Source organism: Ostreococcus lucimarinus, chromosome 5 (assembly GCF_000092065.1).
Source record: "Ostreococcus lucimarinus CCE9901 chromosome 5, complete sequence".
NCBI classification, from domain to species: domain Eukaryota; kingdom Viridiplantae; phylum Chlorophyta; class Mamiellophyceae; order Mamiellales; family Bathycoccaceae; genus Ostreococcus; species Ostreococcus sp. 'lucimarinus'.
In genome coordinates, this window is record NC_009359.1 from 115,863 (window position 1) to 132,949 (window position 17,087).

Here is a 17,087-nt window from a genome sequence, read left to right on the forward strand (position 1 = left end):
GCGCCACACCGCGCCTCGGCGCGACGCGCGCCATGGACCCGCGCTTCGGTCGCGACCGCGCGAACGCGCGCGCGCGCGCGCGCGCGCCGCCGCCGCCGCCGCCGTTGCCGCACCGCGCGCCGCCACCGCCACCGCCACCGCCGCACCCCGCGAACGACGACGCGAACGTCGAGATCGACGTCGACGCGCTGCGATCGATGCCCAAGGACGAGCGGCGCGCGCTGGCGCGCATCGCCAAAGCGCTGCTGTCCGCCGAGGACGAAGAGACGAAGATCGAGCTCGCGGCGGAGTTGCAAAAGAGATGCGCGCGCGCGGCGAATGCGGCGGCGAACGGGACGGCGACGCCGAACGCGGGACGCGAGGACGACGACGCGCGACGACGCGATGAGGACTCGAACGCGACGGGAACGTCGGCGATGGCGCGCGCGGGCGCGCGGTTCGGCGACTGGACGGCGTCGCGAGAGGACGCCGAGACGCCGAGGACGAAGAAGCGCAAGACGACGACGAGCGAGACGGCGAGCGGGACGGTTCCGTCGTCGACCGAACGCGCGGCGCGCATGGATCGCGCGCAGCGATTCGCGCGGGAGGCGATACAGTTCGCGAGCGACGTGGCGAACGCGAAGGGGCGCGGGACGCCGACGATGCAGGAGATGAAGATGCGCGACGCCGCGGCGGTGGGGACGAACACGGCGCTGGAGAAGACGTATTTACGCCTGACGGAGGCTCCGTCGATGGCCACGGTGCGACCGCCGCACGTGTTAGAGCGCGCGCTCGAGTTGGTAAAGAGTAAATGGGTCGCGCATAAAGATTACGAGGGTTACGCCAAGGATCAGTTGAAATCGATCCGGCAGGATTTGACGGTGCAGCACATTCGCGACGGGGATTTGGTGTTGCAGACGTACCAGACGCACGCGCGCATCGCGCTCGAGTGCGGAGATTTAGCGGAGTATAATCAGTGCCAAGCCGTGCTGAAGGTGCTTCACGCGGAACTACTCGAGCGCACGTTCGGCGTCGATCACCCGTCGCCGTCGAAAAAGGGGAAAAAGTCTGCGTCCAAAAAGTCGAGCGGGAAGAAGCGATCGTCGAGCGAACGCGACGAAGACACGGATCGTTTCCCGGAAGGTACGGACGATATCGCCGAGTTCGCGGCGTACAGATTAATCTACGCCGCGGGCGCGGGCTCGAAGGGCGAGCGAAGTGCCGCGCTTCTGCGCGAGCTTCGCGACATCCCGCCGCGGCTGCGAACGCACCCCTTCCTGGAGCACGCCGTCCGCGTCTGCCGAGCGCTCGCGTCGTCCAACTTCCACCGTTTCTTCGCCCTGTACAACACCGTTCCGCGCATGGGCGCGTACCTCATGGACATCATCGCTCCATCCGTTCGCACGGACGCCGTTCGCGCCGTTCTCCGCGCGTACGCTCCCACCGTTCCCGTGGAATTCGTCGCCTCGGCGCTCGGCTTTTCCTCGAGCGCTTCGTGCGCCGACGCCCTGGCCGAGCGCCATCGCGCCGTCTTCGACGGCGCCGCGCGCGATCGCCTCGACGTCAGGGCCACGAACGCCGCCATCGCCGCCAACGCCGTTCGACCGTCCGTGTTAGATCGTCTCGCGCGTTTTTAATCGCGCCCGAGCGCGCGTCCCGCCCCGTCCCGTCCCGACGACAGTTGGTAAAGTGCGCTGGGCGCACATCGCGGCGCGATTCCTGACGCGAGCATGGCGCGCGCGAAGATGACGTCGAGGCGCGCGCCCGGCGGTAAGGTCCGCCGTCCGCAGTTCACCGTCGGGTCGCCTCGCGCGCCCGCGCGCGATCGCGTCGGCGCGAGCGACGCCGCGCGGCGCAACCGCACGCTCGCGCGCGTCTTCGCGCTCGGCGAGGATTGGACGGTGGCGGACGCGCGCGCGCGCGAGCGAGCGTTCCTCGCCGAGTGCGACGACGGCGCGTGGACCGGGCTGACGACGTACGACGCGCTGGAGGAACACGGGCTGTTCACGGCGGTGGTGGAGGCGGGATGGCACGAATTGTGTCGAGCGCTCGGCGTCGACGAGGACGAACGCGCGGCGTACGGACCGTGGCGGTACGTTCCGGGACGGATTTCGCACGAAGCGGTGCCGTGGGATGATTTCGACGAAATGTATTGGAAGCACAAGGCGAAGGGACTCGTGGACGACGATTTGATCGAGACTTTAGAAGACGAAGGCGACGAAGACGAATACGTCACGACGCACGCCAAGCTTTCTCGCGACGACGTGGCGTCGCTTCTGGAGGAGTACGGTAAGCGTTACCTGTTCCTCATCGTCCGCGAATTTGAAGGCGCCGACCACGTGGCGGCGAAGAGCCTAGCGTTGGACGCCAATATGGAGTACGTGCGGCACCAGCACGAGCAGAAGAGCGCGCACCCGGGCGTGCCCATGGCGAGGCTTTTAGATCCGAAAGAGCTCTCTTTCGACGAAATCAAGGCTATGTATAAGGCGGCGGGGCTGCGCGTAGGAAAGAACGCCAAGCGCGAGTCGCTTCTCAGAGAACTCGTCATTGAGGACAGAGCGCTCGAGCTCGACGCGTACGGAAAGGCGTTCGCAAAAGTTGTGAAGCGGCTCGACGTGGAGACCAAAAAGTTGCAGGACAAAATAGAAAAAGCCGTGAACAAAGCCGTCAAGTCCGTGATCATCGACAAGTGGGACACCGATCGCAAAAATGATTTCCTCGCCACTCACGACCATTGGAGCGACGAGCGAAAGAAGGCTTGGCACGATGGCGTTGCCAGTCGATTGAAGAAGACGCAGAACGCGAAAAAGGTGCAGCCGAAGACGACGAAAGCGCAGCCGAAGACGACGAAAGCGCAGCCGAAGACGACGAAAGCGCAGCCGAAGACGACGAAAGCGCAGGCTAATAAACCGGCGAAACCCAAACGAAAACGAAACGATCCGTTGGTCACGTCGGACTTCGCCGTCGGGATGGAATTGTACGTCCGAGGCGCGAAAGGCGAGACGTGGCACGCCGAGGTGACGAAAGTGCGACCGTCGAACGCGAAGTGCCCGATCGAGGTAGCTTGGCTCGTCAAGCAAAGCGATGATGCATACGTGTACTGGGACTGCGCGCACAGAGACGTGATCGATTTGCGCACCGTCCTCGAGACGCACGCGCCCGGGCACTTTCCAGCCGGGAAACGCGCGCGGTGCGTCGCGTGCGAGGCGGCGAAAACCACGTGCGCCAAGCGCGCGAAGACGTGACAACCGCATCGACGATAATCACTCGATTTCCGAACGCGACCACCGCCCGAATCGCTCGCATTACCGCGTATTCATTGTAGACCCAAATGCGTCGCGTTCGTCCCGTCCCGTCCCGTCCCGTCGAGGTGACAGAATTCACGATCCAACGCATTCCGCGACGTTCGACGCGCTCGCACGCCCGCGCTCGCACGCTCCGCGCCCTCGCGCGCGCTCGATATGTTCACGACGGCGTCCACGACGCTCCAATTCGCGCGCGCGCGCGTCGACGCGCCGCGAAAGCGCGCGCGCGCGATGCGTGAGTCAGCACGAGATAACCGTCGCGGTGGGTTCGCGCTGACGACGCGCGCGAGCAAGGACGACCGACCGACGAAGGCGTCGGAAGAGCTCGCGGAAAAGTTCACCACGGGTGGCGGCGGCGCCGATGGATTCTGCGATTACGACGACATCAAGGACGCGATCAAGGAGTGCGAGGGACTGGAGGGCGCGAAGCTCGAGGCGTGCTACGCGCAGTACGGATGTAACCTCGAATCCGTGACCGAGCACTACGCGAAAGCGGCGGGGATCGACAGCAAGAATGAAAAGGCGAAGTAGGCTTGACTAGGTACGCGCGTACCGTGTAAGTTATTACAACAACAAGAAAGAATATTTCGACGCGGCGATCATTTGAAAAAGCACATTTTTCCGTAGTGCATCAACGTTCTGTAAAAGAACTTTTCCTGTAACAAGACGCGGGAGAGCTGGGAGTCAGCCTTGGACGTGCCCGGGACGGCGACCATGTGAGCGTAACCGCGAGCGTTGTGGTACCAATCGATCGGGACGCCCGGTTGGCCGTAAACGTCGACGCGCGCGCAGCGGTTGGATCGAAGGAGCATGAGCAGGGCGACGAACGCCGGTGATGGGTCGCCGCGATAGCCCCAACCGACGACGTTCGAGCCTAGCTCGAGGTCCGCGGAGAGCGAGTCGTGGATGATGCGGCCGACCTTGCGCGCAGATTCGTAGGCTTGCTCGTCCAACTCCACCGTTATCACGTCTTCCGGGCCGTCGCGAATCATGGTGAATTTGCAATACTTGCGTTCCGTCAAGACGTTGCAGTACACAGCCGTGTCGTGCGCGTCGATAGCGGTGGCGAATCGACTGACAGCTCCGTTGTATCGTTCGCCAGTTTCGGGATTATACTCCGCCTCGGTCGTCCACGCGCAGGTGCCCATGCCTTGCGGCGCGCCGCCAAGCGACGGAAGGTCGGTGGCGTTAAACTTGGTACGCGGATCGTTGGAGTATTTAATCAACACCGTTGACAGACGCTTTAACGTCTCCGCGCTCGCTTGTGGATTCACCACGGCAGCCGCATCGGCCTTGAGCGCTCGTGCGAGTAAGTCTGTCGCCATGTCGGCGCATTGCATCGTTTTGAATTGGCAGCGAGCGTCGTAGCCCGTGATGTTCGCGGCGTGAAATATTAATTGCCGCTCCGTGGTTTCTTTCCTCCAATCCATGTCTTTCGTCATTCCGCTCAACATTAGCGGGTTTTGGAATCTATACCTCCGCACGAGCTTGCCGTCTTTGTGGATAAGCGTCGACGTAGGCACCTCCACCTCGACGTCTTGCGCGCCGTCTTCTCCCTCGTCGTCCGCGTCGCCCAATAATTTACGCCTACCGATGACGTTCGGCAACGGATCACGTCCCGAAATGATCTTCAACTCCTCCTCCTCTGTCACAATCTCGCTCTCCAGCGTCTTTTCCGCCTCCTTCATCTCCGTCTTCGCCTCCTTCAGTTCCTCCTTCACCGACTCTTCCTCCTCCAACTCGCTCGCCGTGCGCACCTTTTCCGTCGTCTTCGCCTCTTTGGTCAGGTAAAACGCCCGTTCACCGTCCAATTCGTGCAACTCTAACCCAGGAATCACCGCCGTGGGCGTGAAATCATTCTTCAAGCACTGATCCGGCACTCCTAGCGCGGCCCATCGTCGCGTGGCGTCTCTCGGCGGCGCCGTCGCCGACGATCGTTCCGGCGTCTTCGTCCGCATCGACACGCGCCCGTGTCGACCGACGATGTGCGATTTACTCCCTCCTCGATCGCCCGCGCCGACGTCCGTCGTCACCGCCGCGACGACCAACGCGACGAGGAATATCGCCGCCACGCTCGCCGCCACGAAGAGCGCCGGGTCGCGCGCCCAATCGAATCGCACCCCCGACCGCAGCGCCCGCCGCGCGATCGCGCGCGCCATCGTCGTCGTCCGCGACGTCGTCGGCGCGCTCTTACCTCTCGCGTCCTTTCCCTGTTCGAGCGCGCGTCGTCGTCAGTCTCGTTCGCGCGCGTCTCGATCGCGACGTCGCCGCGTTTCGCATCGTTCGTTCGTCCACCGCCGTCGTCGCGGCGTCGCGCGCGCGCGCACCTCGTCCATCGCGACCTCTTCGTCGTCGCCGCGCCTCGGCGCGTCGCGCGCGTCCATCGCGTCCGTCGCGCGTCGAGGTGTCGACCGAAGTCGCGCGTCGATTCGATTCGATTCGATTCGATTCGATCGACGCGCGCGGACGCACACGGCGACGCGCGCGCCGCGGGCATGGAGCGCGAGTCGGCGCCGATACGCGCCGCGCGTCGAGCGTTCGGCGCGACGGACGACGACGCGCGCGCGAGCGCGAGGGACGGCGCGCGCGCGCGCGGGCGAGGGCCAACACCAAAACCAAAGGCGGAGCTCGCGCGCGGAGGCGCGCTGGCGAGCGCGCGGAGCGCGACGCTGGCGCTGGCGAGCCTGTGCGCGATCGCGGTGGTGAGCGCGCGACTGGACGCCGCGTCGAGGGGCGCGCGGGCGAGCGCGGTGGTGGTGGGAACGACGACGAGGACGAGGACGACGGCGACGGCGACGCTGCGCGAGGACGAGGCGGTGGAGCCGGAGTTGCGCGTGGGCGATCGCAGCGTGGCGTACGTCGCCAAGGGATGGAACGCGGAGCGAAGATTGATAGGGGACGATAAGATCGAGGCGATTTGGGAAGGACCGGCGGCGGAGAACGCGGCGGGGGAGTTTGAGGCGACGAAGCCGAAGGGCGCGCTGTTGGCGCTGCACGGTTGTCATCATAGCGCGAAGGACTTCTTCGCGACGAACACGAAGTGCTCGCAGTGTCGAGGACTTGCGCAAGAAATGGCGATTACACGCACGGCGCTGAATCGAGGATACGTCGTGTTGGCGATTTCGTCGTTGGGGACGTGTTGGAGCAAGGACATCGACGCGCCGCGCGTGCAGGCGGTGTTGGACGTCTTTTACAACGACACCGCGCTGAGTGACTTGCCATTGTTTGCGTTTGGTGCGTCGAGCGGTGGTTCGTTTGTGGGAGCGATGCCGCAAATGCAACTGACGCCGAAGGCGGCGGGTTTAATTATTCAAATCGCTCCGGGACCGACGGCGTCGGGCGTCGTCGGCGAAGTTTTGGCGGATTACCCGCCGACGGTGTTCTCGCACATGCCGCGCGACGCGCGCACCGCCGAGTTCATCGCAGCGTCGATCGCAGACTTCCGCAACGCCGGCGTTCGCATAATTGAATCTCGTCTAGAGCCGAGAGCGATCGACGACGCATATTTCTACGAACAAAGTTTTGGACGAGTCTCTGAAGAGGAGAGCGCGGCGATGGTCGCTTCTCTTCGCTCCTTTAACTTGATCGACGCCCAGGGCTTGCTCACGGAGGATCCGCGTTTGTTCGACGACGATCATATCATCATGATCAAACGACACGCACCGGAGTGGGATAGCTTGCTCGCCGACCAGAGCGATACGCGCGAGTTATTAAACGTCGCGTACGCCATGCACGAGCTCAGCGCGCAGGACTTTAGCAAGAACTTTGCGTGGCTCGTTCGTTCGCACGCGCGCGTCGCGCGCTCGACGTCTTAGTTCGATTGGTGGGTTTTGTAATGACTATCTTGTTCGTAGAAGTATTATTAATCCGACGAGGTTTTAAGCTTCTGAAACTCTTCGTCCAACTCGTCTGTCGCCGACCGCGTCGACGAGCCGTGCTTCTTCTTTGACAGGTGTTCGGATACATCGGCGTCGTCCTCGACGTCGTCATCTTTGGACGAGTGGCTCGACGAGTGATGCTTCTTCGACGAAGAGTGCTTTGAAGAGAGTTTCGTGCTCTTCTCTTCTTCTTCTTCTTCTTCTTCTTCTTCTTCTTCTTCTTCTTCTTCGTCGCGATGGCTATGTTTGGAGTGTTTCGAGTGCTTGGAATGGTGATGACTGTGACCGATTTTTGCGACGTAATCGACCCCGGGACACTCTGTGGCGTGTATGTTCAAATCGTCGCACACGGCCGGAGGGCAGTACGGCCAACCGTCCATGGGATCGTCCACGCTTTTCAACATGCACATTCTACACGGCGTCTCGCCCGGCTTCTGACACGCGCTCGGCACGCCCTCGTGGTTCGCGCACTCCCAATCGCGAAAGGCGTGACGCCCGGCGTTACGATTGCCGACATCCGTCGAGCAATCACCGAGATCGTACTTCTTCTCCTTCGATCTCGTCTCCACGCCTTCGCACCCAGAGACTTCGTACTTGTCGCACACCCACGAGCTACACTTCGCCGTGCCCGACCCCTCTTTCGACGCTTCCGAGCCGGCGAGATGACAAAACTGGCACCCGTGCGACCCGACGCAGTTCGACGGCACTCCCTCGTCGTCGGTGCAGTGCTTGTTGTACTGCTGATACAGCCCGATCGCTCGATCGCCGTGCGACGCGTCGCAATCCACCTTCGGCGGCGGCGGCGGCCGCGGCGGATGATGCGGATGCGGCGGCGGCGGCGTCGGCGGCGGCATCGGCGGCGTCGGCGGCGGCATCGGCGGCGGCATCGGCGGCGCCGGCGGCGACTCCGCCCCGATCCCGAACCCTCCGTCCCACCCCCGTCGCGCGAGCGCCAGCGCGCCGACGCACGCCGCCGCCGCCGCCGCGCCGACGCGTCCTCGCCACCGCCCCATCTCGCGCCCGCGCGCGCGCGCCGCGTCCCCGCCGCGTCCCCGCTCGACGTCTTCGTCCTCGCGCGCGTCCTCGCGCGCGCGCGCGTCCTCGCGCGTTCGCCGCGCGCGTCCGCGCGTCGCCTCGTCGTCGTCGTCGCTCGCGCTCGATCCCGCGCCCGACGACGCGCGCGCCGTCCGCGCGTCGCGCGCCGACGCGCGTTCGCCGCGAAGGAGCGCCTCGCGCTCGTCGCGCGACGACCGCGGCATCCTCGCCCGCGCCGTCGTCTCGCGCGCGCGACGACGCCGTCGCGATGGTGTTGCGCGCGCGGCGTTACGAAAACCCGTAACACACCGCACACGCGTGCGATCGCGCGCGCGCGTCCCGTCCCATCGCGCGCCGTATTTAAGCCCCGAGGGACTCGCGCTCGAGTCGCGACTCGTCGACGAGATCGGATCCGTCGATCGCGCGAAGATACGCCCGCACACCCCGACGACGACGATGCTCGCGCGCACGACCGCACCGACTCGCACGACCGCCACGCTGCGCAGGTGCGCGCGAAGCGCGACGCGAATCGCGGCGCGGCGCGACCGCGCGCGCGACCGGAGACCGAGGACGCGCGACCGGAGACCGAGGACGCGAGGACGAGGGAATCGTCGCGCGAGGCGCGGCGAGGCGAGCGATCGCGCGCGCGAACGGACGAGAGGACTGACGAGACGCGATGGTGACGAATGAATAGCCGCGTGGCGAAGCAAACGCGCACGGCGAAGCGCGGCGCGCGCGTCGCGGCGCGCGCGTTCGATGACGTGAACGTCGTGATCTCGTCGGCGAACGCGATTTGCCTGGCGTTGGGACGATTCGTGTTTTTGCCGTACCAACGCGCGCAAGTCGAACGCGTGGGCGCGCCGACGCAAAACGGACAGACGCACTTCGCGGCGGGCGACTCGCGCGCGGAGGAGGCGTCCTTCATCGTGTCGACGAACGATCCGGCTGGGTTCACGATCGTGGACCTGCTCGCGTGGGGGTCCATCGGGCACGCCGTCGGATTTCTCGCGCTCGCGTCCCAGTCGGCGCAAACGATGTTGTGAGCGTCGCCGCCGCCTCTAGTGGGTTTGTGATCGTATGAAAGACCGAACATAAGTCAATAATTCAATCGCGCTACGCTAAGAATGCTACTTTCTATGTGAGCTACGTGTGAGGCGGGGGGCGAAGAAACTGCCGCGCGTGCGCGCTCAACTCGCCGGCGTTTTCGAAATCCGACGCCGAGACAAAGGCGTTGACGCGCTCGAGCTTGAGCAAACGCAACGCGTCGGCGTTCAAATCGAGATCGAAATCGTCGTGAAGTTTTGAAATCGTGCGCGTCAACGCGTCGACGTTTGCGAGATCGGTCTCGTAGGTCAAGTTCACGCACTCGCGCTGGTGCGCTCGCAAGACGCTCGCCGTCGCCTCGTACCATCGCTTGTCCTCTCGAATGAGATTTCTGAACGTTTTCTCGATAAACTTCACCCGCACGTTCGCGGACGTGACGTTCGGATCGCGCGCGGTGATGTTTTCCGCGTCGAAAGGCTCGGCAGCCTCTCGAATCTGCTGGAACGGCGCGTCGCCGTTCACCGCACGCATCGACGACGCGTACATGTCGAGCTTGTTTTCGCGACTCAAGCACAACAGCACGGGGTCTTCCGTAGCGGCGTCCAAGATGGCGCTGAGAACATCTTCCGAATGTTTGCTCGTCTCGGGCGTTGAATGGATGTGCGCGCCGATGATGGATACGTACACCTTGTCCACGCCAGCCTCCCACGCTCGGCTCAATACTTCGTTGACGAACTCACCCGGATACGTCAGCGAGGCGTCAATCGTGGCATCCTTGACGCCGATGTCTTGCAAGTACTTTCGGAGCTTTGAACGCCAAGACGTTTCGTCGTCTTTGTCGGGGAGTTCGTCCACCGACCACCAATCGCCAAGGGTGATGTAATTCGCAAAAAACGAATCCGTTCGCACCTGGCCGTCTCGCTCCCACAACGTGGACGACGTCGGATGATTGGAAGACGTCGCAAGCGCTTCACCGAGAAGTGACGCGCCGCCGCGCAAAGGCGACGAAGCGAGCACGAGACGGGCTTTTTTATACACGCCCTCGGTTTCGTGCAATCGCACGCGCGTGACGAGCGAGCTCGTAGCCTCGGACGAGAGCACGCGAACGAAAGACAGCGCCCACTTGTGCACGAGATCTTCATCTGCCGGGATGTTCTTCTCGAGCCATTCCACCACCATGGCTTGTCGCTCTTGATTCGTGCACCCATCCTGCCAACTCGCGCCGTGAAACGAAAAGTGGTCGATAGCGTACGATTGCGGGTACGCGCTGGCGATCGACGTGCACGGAAGAGTCGTTTTCCAAAACGTCCCGTCCGCCTCCTCCACGAGCGCGTTTGAGAGCGACAACGGATTCCAATCATCGTTGCCAGATGTCACACGCCGCCACGTCTGCGTCACGTACTTAGTGAACGACGATTTCGTACCATCTAAATCGCTCCCATCCACCGCCTTGCCGTTATTCATCATCCACCGCATGCCAGGATCGTTCTTGGCGTCTTCGTGCGTGACTTGCTTGACGCACGTATCGAACTCATTTTCGCCGCATCCGAGCGGGTACGCGACGTCGCGATCGAGCCTCAGTATCGTGTCTCTCAAATCGTTCGCACGAATGATGTGCGACAACCACACAGGACCCGTGATCGCGTTCGCGATGCACCGCTTGCCGAAATCTATGTTTTGCAGGTATCCGTCCGAGGAGGTGTCGTTGAACAAACTTCGAAACACGCTCGCTCCGGGCGTGAGCGCGCCGAATATCCCAGCGCTAAAGAACCTCGAGTCCCCGGGGTCGGCCACCATGAACACCTCCTTGTTCGCCCGCAACGTCTTATGAAACAACGGCGTGATGTCCTTGAACAACTCCACGTTCGTGTCCAAGTACAATCCGCCGTGACGAAACAACACCTCGTACTTCATCAAATCCACCAACATCGAATACACGTTCGATCCCGTGAGTTGATGAAACGCCCGCCCGCGCTCGAGCGTCGCCAGCGTAATCGGAAAGTTCCTCTCATTAATGTCTCCCTCCGTCCACAGCCGCATCTCCCACCCAGCCGCCTCCAACACCCTTCGGTTGCGCTCGAAAATCATTCGCTTCACCCCCGGCACCTCGCTCCCGAGCCAAATCTCGTGCGCCACGCGCACGAACGCCCCCGCGTCGCTCTGTTTCGCCAGCATCTCCTCCCTGGCCACCATCCCACACACGCCCAGCGTCAGCATCGTCGCCACGACGATCGGATGCGTCGCCCACGTCGTCGTCGCGCGCAGCCAGCCGCGTCGTCGCTCGGGGTGTTGACGCGTCGTCGCGTCGCCGCGCTCGACGTCCGGCGCGTCATCGCGCGCGCGCGCGAGCAGCGCGAGCGACTCGTCGCCGCCGGCGATCGCCGCCGACCGCGCGCCGTCGCCGACGCCCATCGCCGCGTCGTCTGCCGTCCGCTCGCCGATGGTGTTACGCCGCGCGCGAACTTCGAGGTCGATACGAAACGCCGTCTTGGTTTGCGCACCATGCAAAAACGTCTCTTCGTCTTCCGAACGCGATCATCGCCCGCCGCGCGCCGCGCGCGCGGCGTCACACGCGCGCGCGCGACGACGCGATCGATCGACGCGCGCGCGACGGACGCGCGCGGCGAACGCGCGCGCGGCGCGAGACGACGCGCGGCGCGACGTCGGGGACTCGAATTCGGACGGTTCGGTGAAAGCCGCGCGCGGCGAGGCGTCGGTGACGATGGCGCGGGCGAGGCGTCGCGCGATCGTCGCGGTGCTGGCGTGGGCGTGCGCGAACGCGATCGCGGCGCGCGCGGAGGATCCCGGGACGCACTGCACGACGAACGCGAGCGATCTGGCGCCGTGCGCGAGCGGTGGGGGATCGGCGTGCTGCGCGGCGATTACGGAGTGGAACGCGAAGGGGTGCTTTTGCGACGGCGTGGCCACCGCGCTCGACGCCACGCAAAGCGCCGGGGCTGTTTCGTTCGCGAGCGCGTGTTCGGTGACAAGAACGACGGCGAGCGGTGACGCGATCTGCGTGGCGGCGCTGGCGAACCAGGGTGGTTCTTCTTCTTCGTCGTCGGGATCTCCGCCCGCGACGCCGGCGCCGCCGGCGGGTCCCGCCGCGCCCACGGATGTGTACGCCCTTCGCACCGGTGCGAACGAGATCACGCTCGCGTGGTCCGCGAGCACGTCGAGCGATGTCGTGGCGTACGCGATCGATGCGTGCGATTCGGCGAATCTCGCGACGTGCGCTACGCCGACGCGAACCACCGTCGCGGCGTCCGCCGGGACGAGCAAAGTCTTCTCAGGGGTGTCCGCTCCGAACACCATGGTGTACCGCATCAAGTCTGCGACGCTGACGGAAGCGGGTGCGTCTTCGTCACCGACGGCGATTCCCGTGATCGACGCGCGCGATTCGATCCTCGTCTCAAACGACGCGTCGACGAGTTCTTCGTCGTCGAGTTGCGGCTCCTTCGCGACGCCGTGCGATTCCGTTGGATCGGCGCTCGCCGCGACGACATCCTCGCCGTCGACGCCGCGATCGATCTTGGTACTCCCTGGCACACACACATCTTCGTGCGGATCCACGCTCGGGTCTACGGGCGATGTCACGGTCACCTCAGCGCTCGGGGCGTCTCGCACCGTTTTGGATTGCGGCGAAAACTCTCGAGGTTTCGAAATCTCCGGGTCAGACGCCATCGAAATCTCTGGTCTCACGGTAAAGAAAGGCCTCGCCACCACGGGTGGTGGATTTAAAATTACGAACGCCGATTCGGTGACGATTGACAGTGTCGACGTCGTCGAATGCAAATCGCAAACCATGGGCGGCGGCTTGCACGCGATCAACTCCACGCCGACGATTCGACATTCTCGATTCATCGGCAACATCGGTGGGAACGATCGAAGCGGCAACAACGTCCGTGGAGCCGGCGCGTACTTTCAGACGTCTTCGCACGCTTCGTTGCAAAACGTGAGCTTCATCGGAAACGAACTGATGGATAGTGGCAAGGGCGCCGGATTGAACGTCGACGAGAACTCAAACGTCACCGCCGTTGGATTAACGCTCAAGGACAACAAGGCTTTCTTCGCCGCCGGCCTCTTTGTCGGTAGTGGCTGTCATGGTAACTTTTCAAATATTGTCGCCACGGGCAACGAAGCGTCGTACGGGGCTGCTATCGGTGTCTTTGCCGGTGGTAGACCAAAGTTCAACGGCGGCACCGTGTCAAAGAATACCGCCACTCTCTGGGGCGCGGGCGTCATCGTGTACACCACCGCGTCCGCCGAATTCAACGGATTCAATTTCACAGAAAATGAAGCCGAAATCGGCGGTGGTGTCTTCATGTACTCCCAAAGCTCGGCCAAGATGTATAACTCGCGCGTGTCTTCGAACGTCGTTTCCAAGCACGGCGCCGGGATTCGCGTCGAGGACCGCGCCGACCTCGCGTTGGTGAGCACCGAAGTTTCGCACAACGTCGCGAATCTCGGCGGTGGTGGCGCACACGTCACTACCGGCTCGCTACTTTCCGTGAGGGGTGGTAAGTTCGAGAACAACACCGCTCCGAACGGTGCCGCATTCATGTGCGAAGGCGGCGCTCACGGCGGAGGCGAAATCGTCGGCTCTGGCGTCAGCGTCAAATCCAACGTCGCTTCTGGTCTCGGCGGCGCTATGTATCTCGCAGGTGCGTGCGATGTTCAAGTTAAAGACGCATCTGAGATTGAATCCAACTCCGCTGTGAGTGGCTCGAGCTGCCGTTCGTTGTACGCCGTCGGTGGAGGCGCTTTTGCGCTCGTACCAAACACCGAGAACGCGCCGACGAAGCTCGCAATCGAAGGTTCAACGATCGTTCGCAGAAACACTGCGCCAACTGGTGGAGCGATTTTCGTCATTCCTGCATCGACTTCTGCCGATGTGAACTCTCCGCGGGGAGCGCAAATCACCGTGACATCATCGACGTTGTCTAACAACGAAGCCAACGGCTGCGGTTCAACCGTACCCGGTCGCGGTGGGGCAATGTTTGTGGCTGCGGGCAACCACACGCTACTGCAAGCCTCACTCAGTGAAAACACGGCGGACAAAGATGGTGGAGCGGTGTTCATCGCGAGCTTCGGCGCGCTGACGATGGATTCTTGCACCACGAGCGACAACACAGTGTCTCGGTTCGGCGGCGCCGTGGCGCACGCTGGCGCCAAACTCAAAGTCACTGCCGGTGTGATCGAATCCAACAACGCGGGCAGCGGTGGTGGCGTGTACATCGGTGCTGATAATACCTTGCCTATGTTTGCTCTGATTGGCACGTCGTTAAAGACGAACTCGGCGACTCGCGGTGGGGCAATGTATTTCGCCGCAAATCTCGCGCTCGGAATGCTGAGTCAGCTCTCCCTCGATCGCAACGTCGCGACAGCTGGGGCTGATTCGTACTGGCTTCGCTCGTCGAGTGCGAACGCGGAGTTTACGTGTACTGGATGCGCTTACGCTCACGCCAGTGGCTCGAGTACCGGTGTCATCGCGACCGAGGCTCTCGCGCTGACGACCGCCAGAGCGATCGCTTCGCGAATTCAATCTGGAAAAGTCACGGACGATTACTCCGTTCAGCTCGTGGACTTCTACTCGAACCCCGTGACGAGTGAGATCGCGCCGACAGAGTGTACGATTGCGCCCGTGACGAGCTCTTCTACGCTCGCGCGGCATGAACTCGAAATCAGTGGCTCGACGTCTGCTGCAACGAGCGCCGGCGTTGCGACATTCAGCGGATCCATCTTGCGCGGTGAGCTGAACGAGGAGTACACCGCCAAAGTTACGTGCACGCGTGACACCACTATGTCGCTCACGGACATCACTCCGCTCTCGCTACCTGTTCGTATCGGCCTCTGTTCCCCAGGCTCTGAACCGCTCTTCGTGCAGCACGCCGACGGAGTCTCCGTCGCTCGTGAATGCACGGTCTGCAAAGATCGGACGTTCAACTTCGACGGCATTGCGTGCCGCGCGTGTCCTGAAGGTGGCGACTGTCGAGGTGGCACTTCTCTCGATGCCCTGCCCGGTTGGTGGCGTTCTTCCGATTCCGCCGAAGTTCTATTCTCATGCCCGATTCGCGAATCGTGCGTCGCCGGCAACGTCACCGGCGCGAACGCGTGTGACGAAGGATACGAAGGTCCAGTGTGTGCGCTCTGCGCCGAAGGTTACCGGCACTGGGGTGGAAAATGCTCAAAGTGCGGCTCCAACGCCTCGTTGGCGATGCCCACGCTCGGAATCATGGCGTTTATTGCGTTTTTGGTGTACATCTTCCGCAAGCCTCTCAAGCAAGCCGTCGGCACGGTTATCTTCGCCGCTCTGCTCTTCGTCGCGCAAATTGTGGGCTTGCTCAAAGAGTACGACATCTCTTGGCCTAAATCTATCGGTCGATTGGTTGAAGTGTTGGATATCACGAACTTCAACATGGAGTCCCTCACGCCCGGGTGCTCATCGAGCAAATCCAACTACTACTCGACGTACATCACCGCAGTCGTCGTGCCGCCCGCCGTCACGTTATTCTGTGTACTCGTGTACGTCCTCATGGGCGTCATTGAACGTCGCGCGCCTTTCTATCGCTTACGCGAAATGGCGTGCGATGTGAGAACGAAGTGCCGTCGCAATGCCACTTGGCTCGTCGTGCTTTCGTACTCGGGCGTCGCGAAGACGGTGTTGCAACTCTACAATCAGCGCCATCTCGATGTGGGCACGTACTTGAGACGGGACTACTCCATCGACGCCTCCAACACGGAGCACATGGTTTATCGCATCACCGGCTACGTCGCGCTGATCGTGTATCCGATCGGTATTCCGCTCGTCATCACGTACATTCTCGTGCGCAATCGCAAACGACTCGACGATCCCTCGGTGCAGGCCAACTTCGGATTCCTCTACAACACCGTTCGCGAAGAAGTCCCTTTCTGGGAACTCACCGGGCTATTCTTGAAGTTTATGCTCGCCGCGATTCCAGTGTTTGCGAACGAACGCCTGCTGCGCATGAAGGCCAGTGCGTTCGACACAACGAGCGACTTCAACGGCGCGACGCAACTCTCGCTCGCCCAGCTCTTCATCGGCGTCGTGTTCATCGCCACGATCTGCGTGCGACCGTACAGAAAGACACTGCACAACGTGCAATTTTCCCTCGCGATCGGGATCGTATTTGCGTTCGTCACCCTCAGTGCGAACGTTTTCAACGCCGTGAACACGTACACGGAGCGTGAAAAAACCGGCGTCGCCGGCGTCGCCGTGGCGCTCGCCGCGGGTGCCCTGTTTGCCTCCGTCGTCAACTCGTTCCGCGCGGGCGAGTTCAAGCCCGCCTCCAAGGGCGACGCCGGCAACGACAGCGACGACAGCGCCATGAGCGCCGGCGTCGACGTCACCAAGCTCAAGTCAACCGTTTAATCGTCCGACGAAGCGCTCCTTTATCCTCGGAGCCGTCGTCGCGACGCCGCAGAGACGACGTCCCGCGTCGACGATCGTCGACGCCGCTCGCGCGACGCGCGCGCCGCGCCGCACCGCGCCCGCGATAAATTTACTTTCATCAATAAGCGCGCCCACGGCCGCATTTTACGCTGTAACACCGACGTCTCCGGTCACGTTTACGCCTCGCCGCGAAACCGCTCTGGAAAACGCTCCGCCGCGCGCCGGCGCCTCCGCAGATCCTCGCGCGCGCCGCCATGGATCGCCTCATGCGCGACCTGCGCGATCTAGACGACGACATACGGCAAAACGCGAGCGCGTCGGCGTCGCCGTCCTCGCCCGCGCGCGCGTCCGCGCGTCGTCGCGGCGCGTCGCCGTCGTCGTCGAGCGGGGTCAAGTCCAAGTCGGGGACGCCCGAGCCCACGAGCGCGCTCG

General features: G+C 63.0%; 9 protein-coding genes across 9 annotated transcripts; 6 read left to right on the top strand and 3 right to left on the bottom strand.

Annotated features, from left to right (window-relative positions):
• Positions 1–8: 8 nt before the first annotated feature.
• On the top strand, positions 9–1,616 carry OSTLU_31543 (predicted protein; the record flags this gene model as incomplete). Its single annotated transcript, XM_001417643.1, has 1 exon — positions 9–1,616. Exon 1 carries the CDS (start codon positions 33–35, stop codon positions 1,614–1,616), a length of 1,584 nt encoding a protein of 527 aa, XP_001417680.1. The 5' UTR covers positions 9–32.
• A 93-nt stretch (positions 1,617–1,709) lies between these two features.
• On the top strand, positions 1,710–3,224 carry OSTLU_92707 (predicted protein; the record flags this gene model as incomplete). The annotated part of the gene is made up of 1 exon (XM_001417644.1): positions 1,710–3,224. One exon carries the CDS (start codon positions 1,710–1,712, stop codon positions 3,222–3,224), a length of 1,515 nt encoding a protein of 504 aa, XP_001417681.1.
• A 291-nt stretch (positions 3,225–3,515) lies between these two features.
• Positions 3,516–3,815, top strand: OSTLU_31545 (predicted protein; the record flags this gene model as incomplete). Its single annotated transcript, XM_001417645.1, has 1 exon — positions 3,516–3,815. One exon carries the CDS (start codon positions 3,516–3,518, stop codon positions 3,813–3,815), a length of 300 nt encoding a protein of 99 aa, XP_001417682.1.
• Positions 3,816–3,869: 54 nt separating this feature from the next.
• Positions 3,870–5,681, bottom strand: OSTLU_24507 (predicted protein). Its single transcript, XM_001417886.1, has 2 exons — positions 5,612–5,681; positions 3,870–5,494 (listed from the first exon to the last, which is right to left on the bottom strand). The coding sequence occupies exons 1-2, from the start codon at positions 5,666–5,668 to the stop codon at positions 3,884–3,886; spliced, it is 1,668 nt and encodes a 555-aa protein (XP_001417923.1). The 5' UTR covers positions 5,669–5,681; the 3' UTR covers positions 3,870–3,883.
• Positions 5,682–5,753: 72 nt separating this feature from the next.
• Positions 5,754–7,123, top strand: OSTLU_31547 (predicted protein). Its single transcript, XM_001417646.1, has one exon. It carries the CDS (start codon positions 5,780–5,782, stop codon positions 7,097–7,099), a length of 1,320 nt encoding a protein of 439 aa, XP_001417683.1. The 5' UTR covers positions 5,754–5,779; the 3' UTR covers positions 7,100–7,123.
• Positions 7,124–7,146: 23 nt separating this feature from the next.
• On the bottom strand, positions 7,147–8,175 carry OSTLU_15310 (predicted protein; the record flags this gene model as incomplete). The annotated part of the gene is made up of 1 exon (XM_001417887.1): positions 7,147–8,175. One exon carries the CDS (start codon positions 8,173–8,175, stop codon positions 7,147–7,149), a length of 1,029 nt encoding a protein of 342 aa, XP_001417924.1.
• Positions 8,176–8,883: 708 nt separating this feature from the next.
• psaG (psaG, PSI-G, subunit V, photosystem I polypeptide) lies at positions 8,884–9,240 on the top strand (the record flags this gene model as incomplete). The annotated part of the gene is made up of 1 exon (XM_001417647.1): positions 8,884–9,240. The coding sequence occupies one exon, from the start codon at positions 8,884–8,886 to the stop codon at positions 9,238–9,240; it is 357 nt and encodes a 118-aa protein (XP_001417684.1).
• An 81-nt stretch (positions 9,241–9,321) lies between these two features.
• OSTLU_24508 (predicted protein) lies at positions 9,322–11,658 on the bottom strand. Its single transcript, XM_001417888.1, has one exon. It carries the CDS (start codon positions 11,651–11,653, stop codon positions 9,341–9,343), a length of 2,313 nt encoding a protein of 770 aa, XP_001417925.1. The 5' UTR covers positions 11,654–11,658; the 3' UTR covers positions 9,322–9,340.
• Positions 11,659–12,554: 896 nt separating this feature from the next.
• On the top strand, positions 12,555–16,634 carry OSTLU_15312 (predicted protein; the record flags this gene model as incomplete). Its single annotated transcript, XM_001417648.1, has 1 exon — positions 12,555–16,634. One exon carries the CDS (start codon positions 12,555–12,557, stop codon positions 16,632–16,634), a length of 4,080 nt encoding a protein of 1,359 aa, XP_001417685.1.
• Positions 16,635–17,087: the final 453 nt, after the last annotated feature.

Bases quoted from the DNA above. Each gene is read 5' to 3' on its own strand.
- OSTLU_24507 (XM_001417886.1), bottom strand. From the start codon at position 5,668: ATGGACGCGCGCGACGCGCCGAGGCGCGGCGACGACGAAGAGGTCGCG. The intron at 5,495-5,611 runs GTGCGCGCGCGC...GCGCTCGAACAG, and splicing joins AAGAGGTCGCGATGGACGAG to GGAAAGGACGCGAGAGGTAA.
- OSTLU_31547 (XM_001417646.1), top strand. From the start codon at position 5,780: ATGGAGCGCGAGTCGGCGCCGATACGCGCCGCGCGTCGAGCGTTCGGC.
- OSTLU_24508 (XM_001417888.1), bottom strand. From the start codon at position 11,653: ATGGGCGTCGGCGACGGCGCGCGGTCGGCGGCGATCGCCGGCGGCGAC.